The 8,377-nt window shown below is 39.8% G+C and overlaps 1 protein-coding gene across 1 annotated transcript in view; it reads right to left on the bottom strand.

The window, feature by feature from the left end:
* Positions 1–703: 703 nt before the first annotated feature.
* LOC104511399 (phosphatidylinositol 4-phosphate 5-kinase type-1 beta-like) overlaps positions 704–8,377 on the bottom strand; it is a gene marked incomplete at its 5' end in the record, with an annotated part of 30,651 nt that continues 22,977 nt past the window's right edge. Inside the window, one exon of the mRNA XM_010153996.1 lies at positions 704–1,447. Within this exon, the coding sequence (XP_010152298.1) occupies positions 1,445–1,447 (3 nt within the window). The remainder of the gene's footprint in view (positions 1,448–8,377) is intronic.

Here is an 8,377-nt window from a genome sequence, read left to right on the forward strand (position 1 = left end):
TCATGAGACACAGGCCAGACTTGGTAACATACTTAGAGAGAAAAAAAAAAACCACCCTACCCCAAACCACACAACTTTCTGTTTCTCTATTCTGTGCGTAATTAAGAATAACACCTTGTCAAGGTTATCTGATTACATCAAAGTAAAAAAACCCCAAGCCAATAAAACCCTCAGTACACCAAAATTTTAAATGAAAAATTCTTCAGAAGTACAAAGCATAATTCTAGGAATTAACGTGCCAAATTCTGCCCAATGCAGCAGGTTTGCTACGCTTACTCCTATAAGAAATGTTACTATCAATAACTTACATAAAATTTCGAAGTGGCACGCGTGTAGTTTTTAAGTACACCACTGCATCAGATTGTGAAATCTTGGATTGATGGTCACTGGTGTCTGGGATTATCTCTCTGCTGCTAGGGAAATTAAGGAAACCAGAAAAGTTTCTACAGTTATCTTCACATGATTGCCCGTACCGAAAACCTGAGATGTTTTTATGAAGCAATGCCTGTTGAGGATGATCCTTTTCTGCTCTAATGTCAGGACTCCCCTCTGTATTGTAGAGCTGGTAGAAGATAAAGACAGATGCCATGTTATAGCACGGCTGTCACAGCTCTTGAGATGCCTCTCAGGACCATCTCATGATGGTAGAGAAACGCCGGAACAGCGAGTCCTGTAGAGATCAAGAGCAGGCTGACAGCTGTGATAGTCTTGAGAACAAAATATTTTATTTATCCATAAAACTATAGTTTACAGTAGTATTTACTAAATAAATTATATAATTTCTCTTTTACAAGAAATAAACTAAAATCAAAAATATTTCAAAGACACTATATGTACACAACATAAGGCCTTGTATAAATAACATTTTTTTTCTCCTTTTCATCAACAGTGAAAATATCTTTAGAGGCTCATTTCCATTCAGTATGTGCAGAGGTTTACCCTGACCCTTGCGTGACATCAATTCCAATTTCCACTGATGTGGACCTACGTGATTAGAACGGAAGGGTCAAAAAAAATGAAATTAATTTTATTCACCACTGTGCTTATTTTTAAATAGGTAAAGCAGATAACAGATTTTGCCTGTGCATGGTTACAGAATGCATGCAAATGAAACCACTAGAGAGCTGGTAAGAAAAATATCGCTTTCAAGTCCAAGAAAAGGTGATTGGCAGTATAGTAGAAGGCAGCCTGAATACAGAGTTCTTCACAGTTCAGCAAGCAACAGCAGATGATAGCAGTGTGGAATGTTTCACATCATTTTTCCCAAGCCCATCAATCTTTTCTATGGTTCAAAGATCCTGACACTTCTTAGAATAAGTTCAGTCGATTATTACTCTTTGTCTATTAGGCTCAGCATATTCCTCCTTCTTAAATCAGGGGTGCACAAAGTGCTCTTCATTAACCATGGTCACTTCTCTTAGCTGTACTCTTCGTGTATTCTTCGTTACTGGAAATACAGAAATGACAAGTCAGGAGTTGTGCTTATTTGTTTGCTTAAGTGATGATGAACAGGTAACCTCGTTTCTTCCTCTAAACAGGCTGCAGCACAGTTTGGCAGTGACCTTTTCTTACCTTGTCCCCTAATGAAAAGCCCTGTGTCTCTTTTCTCGTACAGCAGCTAACCCCGATGGTCTTGCGGGCACCGCGACAGAACCACCTGCTGCCACAAAATGCTGACCGCTCTGGACGTGAGAGAAGAGATTCCAAACTGAAAGCACCCAGCAGCTCACAACAGCTTTTGTTACCTTGCAGAACTGACTGGGGCCTCTGATACCTGACAGTGTTTGGGGAAGAACAGCAGTCTTTGTGCATCACGTGTGAAAGTCCTGTTGGCTTCCGCACAATACCCTTCCCCAGCTGAACAACCGTAACTATCCAAAAAACTTTCAGGCACACCAATGTTCTAGTCAGTGTCATAGCAATCATTCTATTTGTCAAAAAAAAAACCCAAAAAAACCACCCCAAATTAATAATCCATCAACATGAGCTTTTTACAGTATCTTCTACAGAAGCAGCAGTTCCATAATACAAATAGTTGATCACTTTTTAGCACCTCTGTAGAGCCAGAGAGGAACTGAAGAGAAACTGATCTTTATGGATGACCTTATTATTACTACAACTCAAAGCAAGGATAAACTGATAGCTGAACAAAATACTGCAGTAAATTGAATGCATCTCAGCCAAGGACACAAAACCAAATCAAGGTCATCTGTGGTGACCTCACTCTAAAAACTTATATAGAAAACATAATGAAGGCATAAGTTCCCATTTATTAAGCAGATTTTTGAGGTCACCTTTACATTGTACTTTTCAATACAAGCATTTAACTAACCTTTAAATAGTTCAACAGCAGACTAATCTTGACTATGAACAACAACAAAAAAATCTCCAAAGTAGTTTTTAAAGCTTATCTTAGACAAAGGTAAGCAGTAGATTTAAATCAGTATTTTAGTTATGACTTCTAACACTGGACCTTGAAGAATGGTATTTCAATATTGTTCCGTGGCAACCTTTAAACCTGTTACTGTACTGTGCAGCAGTGGTCGGGTGTTCATAATCACTGATCAGCGAGCACACTGCTAATTTCTCAGAGGCTGTTCTTTCTCTCTCAGCAGCCCTGGCCTGGCAATGAAAGCCTATCTACCGCCACATTAGCACATGAATGTGCGAAGGGAGTAATGCAGTATGTACTTACAGGGTACAGAAGAATATAATATGCCAAGTGTTGGACAAGTGAGTAAAATTAAAGAAAGTGATTTTTTAAAAGCAGCACCACATAAGGCTAACAAGCATTTTTTTAAAAGCCTTTTTTTAACAATCAGTTTGGCAAAAAAAGTTGAAAACTGCTAGTACCGATAAAGTAATGTTTTACGACACCAAGATAAATTAGTCAGAACTATCAATAGCACCATCTAGTTTCTGGCTGAAAGCTCAGATCTGAATGACAACAGGTCTATTTTTGACAAACTAAACGGTCACTCAACACAATTTCAGGCCCTCCAGCCTTATCACTGCTTTTGACTCTCTAAGGAGAACAGCAGTACTGCTGATGGTAGCTTTATGCAATTCCACTAATTATGTAATGCAGTAACGACTAGCTTAGTCTTGTTCCCTTTCCTCTGATGCTTTCAAAGCATTTCAGAGGGATCAGCAATGGAAAAAAAATATCAGCAAAATCTGCGTAAGAGTTGGAGAAAACAGACTTGACAAACTCTAGCAACCGCTGTGTGTGTCAGTCACAGAAATGCTGTTCGGGCACTGATGCCTTTTAAGGAGGTGGGATTTTCTGATACTCATCTGTGTCAGATACAGTCCAGCCCTGTGGTTATTATTCTGGAAAAAAAAAATCCACTTATTTCATAGAATCATTTGGTTTGGAAGGGCCCTTAAAGACCATCTAGTTCCAATCCCCCTGCCATGGGCGGGGACACCTTCCACTAGACCAGGTTGCTCAAAGCCTCATCCAGCCTGGCCTTGAACACTTCCAGGGATGGGGCATCCACAGCTTCTCTGGGCAACCTGTTCCAGAGCCTCACCACCTTCTCCATGAAGAACTTTTTCCTGATATCCAATCTAAACCTCCCCACTTTCAATTTAAACCCGTTACCCCTTGTCCTGTCACTACAGGCCCTTGTAAAAAGTCCCCCCCAGCTTCCTTGTAGCCCCTTCAGGTACTGGAAGGCACAGGAAATAATCCTGTAAGCAACTCCATAACCACTGCACAAGTTTTGGGGTTATTTTGATTGCAGATGCAAGAAACAATATTTAATGATAGAGACTGAGTTTGGCCATAGCAATTTGGTCAGAAATGATAAATAATGGACGACTGACACTACAGGATGCATTCCTGTAATCACTGTCTGAGATGGCTCACGGTGGGTATATAATAGATTTACAACGTTTGAGCCCACTTGAGACTTTTTGTATTGGAGCATTTTTGTGCTCCAGTTCTCTTTCCATGGATCTGGTTTTCAGCGGATTGATTTCCTCATATGAAGCCCCAGCATGAGAACATGTAGTTCAGTGACAATACATGCTGGCATTTTAGCATTTGGCTTTCTCAGGCAATGTATTACTTGTAATCTGAAATGGTACCTTTTTAATCTCATCAAGCACATAATTGCAGTGTCTGATTTTCATGCGAGGGTGGCTGCTGTTTTGTTGCTTCCTATATAACTTTGCTCCTGCAAGAACACCTCTGCCAAACTACACTAAAGTGCTTGGCTGGTGTTTCGCCTCACACCAGGTTTCAGTTTAATGAGAGACATGGGCCTCTCTTTCCTCTCCTTAGTAAGATCATGCATGGATAGATAAAGGGATAAGATAGGTAACAGAGGAATGGAGCAGCTACCTCACAGCATAAAACAAGCAGGCTTGTCCTCCTCAGCCTTAATTAAACAGGATTCAACTTAGAGGAAAGAAAGCTTGATTGGCTCCAATATGCGCTTAGAACATTTTAAGGATTATTCTGCTCTCAGGGGAAAGAAAGGTTGTCTGTAAGTGAGGAGGCATGAATTTCCCTCTTACAGACATAGAATTAATGTTCAATCGACCATGTATCTTCAGTATCACCAGTATCTTCAGAAGAAATGGTGAGGGAGAGAAACTGAAGCCTCCAGAAAGAGAGCAACGCATCAGCACTTCAGGTATGCAGCACAGTGTGCCTGCACACTTTCTAGCTTGTTTTCACATGTATCCTGCCTGGGAACTGCTTTAATTTCAGCTGCAGTTGTTACAACTCTACAACAGCACCCTAAAGAAAGCTACAACATGATTAGAACTGAATCAAATGTTATGAAATACTGAGCAGAAACATATTTCTGAATGAAAAAGAAAACACCTCACCAAGGAGCTGTGGTGGAAATACAATTCCCTAGCCAAAGTCTATCGGACTAGGATGCTTCATTCAATCAGACACAGGTGGGAATTACCTTCTCTAAAGGAGGATTAGCTTAGGGTGCTAAACTGAAAATAGCTGAAGGGGTGAAATAATTTGTAAGTGAAAGTAACTGTGGAAATGACGCGTTAGACAACAACCTGGCAGCTGGAAGGGTTTGAACGTGAACTAGTAAATGCTTGGTGAGACAGGCTTTAATACAGAACTATGGCATGAGAACAGAAAAGAGGAAGGTAACTGAAGAGTAAGAAGCAGAAGGCAGTTTTGACAGTTTCTAAACAGTCATTTTATAGACCAATATTTGTAAATCTGCTTATCCATGAATCTACAACAGCTTTGAAATACAAAATTAATCTCCAGTGATGTTTTAAGACTTCAAAATCCTATAATACAATTGGCATTTGGACATAAACCACATCATAAGTAATTCTAAATGTAATAATATTATCTATGCAACTCATCTGACACAAATCACAGCTACACTAACCAGGGCCTAAATACGCTGGGCTTGCTCATCACTGCAGTTATTCCATTCCTTCATTTTACTGAAGCCCGCATCAATCCTTTGCAGCAGTATCTTCAGTGGTAGCGACTTCTAAATTATATACAGATTTTGAGAGCCCTTCCTTCCACAACAGGAGGCAATGCTGCACTTCCACGTGACAATTTCTGTACTACCTAAGAACCTTCCATGATGGTTAAATATGCCAAGTATTCTTCAAGCAAAAGAGTTTATTAATGAAACCCTGTAGGCAGGCCATATATTTATTTAAATCCTGTATTTACCACCAGATGACCTAGGAGGTATAGCAGCACAACAGAGCAAACTTCAAAAGTTTGTCGCTGTGCTCTTCACACGCATGTTCTTACTCCACAGTACGTGTAAAGGAAATCAAGCCTCCTTCAGTGAGCCGATTAAAGTAGTTATTAAGCCAGACTACTCTGGTATCACTGATACTGTGGTTTGCCAACATAACGCGTCAGCTACCTTTATAAGACATTTCATGGGTAGGCTGAGATAACACAGTAGAGTAGATTGTAATTGCTCATGTTCCCCTTTCAGAGACAGAAAGCTCAATCAAAGAATTTGGAGCTTGATTGCAGAGCAGAAGGAGCAAGGTAACTTTAAGTTATTCCTTAATTTCTAAGTGAAATTATCACTTTTAAGGTCCTACATTTTAGGTACCAGTCCTTAGTAACAGCGGACCGAGGTCTTCAGGATCTGTTGCACTGGCTGATCTCTCTTCAGAAACGTTTGCAGGATTCGGCTTATATTTCCTACTAATCAAATTCCGTAGAACACAGTGGACTCTTGTATTCAACAGTGTTTGCTGACATTTAATGCTTTTCTGCTTATACATCAGCTGGCGCTGCCTGAACTGACACCAATAAACAGGGGAATTTTACAGAGAGACTATTTCCAGAGGAAGCGGGAAACACTGTTTTACTCTGTTGTTTTTTGTATTCCTTCATCAAAGTGCTAAATGGAAGAATGTTGCCTTCCCTGCTACTGGCTTATGTACAGGACACGTTCTGTCTATTGCAGACCGCATCTTTAGCTTGGAAGTATCTGATCTATCATTGTATTACATATTCAAAAAAGCAAGAACCCTTTTATGTTTTAATTCTCTGCAGAGAAGCATTTCAAATCTACAACTATTTTTTATATATGCTTCTATCTCTCTTCAATGTTTAATTAAAAAATATTTTTATAGACTATGTAGTAGTTGTTTTCCACTGTATGGTGCTAGAATATTTGGAAATAATTAAGATTGGCTTATACCCACTGGTCAGTGCAGATTACAGTTAGTCACATTTTGTATATAAAAGCAATATTTCTTAGGTTATTATCTGGGTTAAAAGATTTAAAAGAAAATGAATCAGTGGAATTTTAAAGTAAACTTGGATTTGAGGATGTTCCAAATAGTGCTTCTGAGACTGGCAGGTACACAAAAAGCTGGTTTGTTGAACCTGGTCTTTGTTCAGAAATGAGAAACCCTGGGCCCAGACCAGCCCTTCAGTTGCAAACTCAAGATGCCTCTTGTCCTGGAAAAAAGATTCTTGCTGTTACGATGTACATTCTCAATTTTGACATCAGCTGCACAGTGTGCTCGCATGGTATTTCCTTTATATAACACTCCAAAACCAATGCTTTTACCTGTAAGATCTCTTTTCTTTTTTCTTTTTTTTTTTTTAAACAATCTTTACTTCATCCCACCTTACCTATCTGAATTTGTACATAACACTGTTCAGCCAAATGCCATTTTAAAGCTGGGTTTTTTTATATAGTAGGTTAATGCAATATCGTTTTATTACGGTGTCTTTTATTTTTATTCATGGCACCAAAAAATCATAGCTCTTAACTCACTAGAGGACTAAAATTTTTCCAAGAAGTTTAGGATTTCAAAGCAGGAGGCATAGACATCAAAGGATTAGTAAATTAACTGAAATTAATAAAGTTATTTTTCATTGTAATATCTAGCAGGTAAGACTAGTGCAGCTTGCCTTGTAGTAGAAACACAGACAAGGATTATTAACTACAGGATTAAAGGGAAACCTGGGAATGACATTTAAAGCTACATTTTCTGCTCATGCTTTTAAAAGGTTGAAATGGTTCTTGTAATCTTTTCAACTGAGGTTTAAATCAGCTAATGCAAGCATCATTGTACCTGAACGGTACCTTCCAGTACTTGAAGGGGCCTACAAGGAAACTGGGAGAGGACTTTTTACAAGGGCCTGTAGTGACAGGACAAGGGGTAATGGGTTTAAATTGAAAGCGGGGAGGTTTAGATTAGATATCAGGAAGAAGTTCTACACAGGGAGAGGGTGGTGAAGCACTGGAACAGGTTGCCCAGAGAAGCTGTGGATGCCCCATCCCTGGGAGTGTTCAAGGCCAGGCTGGATGAGGCTTGGAGCAACCTGGTCTAGTGGAAGGTGTCCCTGCCCATGGCAGGGGGGTTGGAACTAGATGGTCTTTAAGGTCCCTTCCAACCCAAACAAAATGATTCTATGATTCTATGATTCTAGAATCATTGCTTTGCTTTATTTTTGAGATACACACTAGAAATGACTGAGCTGTCCCTAGTGATCTCCAAAACATGCACTGTTCCCTTCTAGCCTGCATTTAATTATCCTCCCATGAAAATAAAAGTGCCTTCTGCCTCAGCAGCAGTGAATCAAACTGGTAGCACTCCACGCTCACCCTTTGGTATCAGACCTTGCCGAGCAGATGCTAACTGTTGTTTCAGAGTCTGCTGAAGGATACTGGGGGGGCATTAGGAAGTATGAGGTTATCTTATTCCTCTCTCTTCCACAAACACCTCAGCAAACACACAGGAGTACATGCGATGAAATTCAGGCTCATTTCCACAGCAATCTCGAAATAGTGAAGGAAGCATCAACAGTGTGTGTGAGACAACCAAAAAGGCAGAGATAAGTAATTTCTCAAGATGAGTGGGCTCTTGGTTCTGTCATCCCAGG

The sequence above is a fragment of the Eurypyga helias genome, unplaced genomic scaffold (assembly GCF_000690775.1).
Source record: "Eurypyga helias isolate BGI_N326 unplaced genomic scaffold, ASM69077v1 scaffold13996, whole genome shotgun sequence".
Classification (NCBI taxonomy): Eukaryota; Metazoa; Chordata; class Aves; order Eurypygiformes; family Eurypygidae; genus Eurypyga; species Eurypyga helias.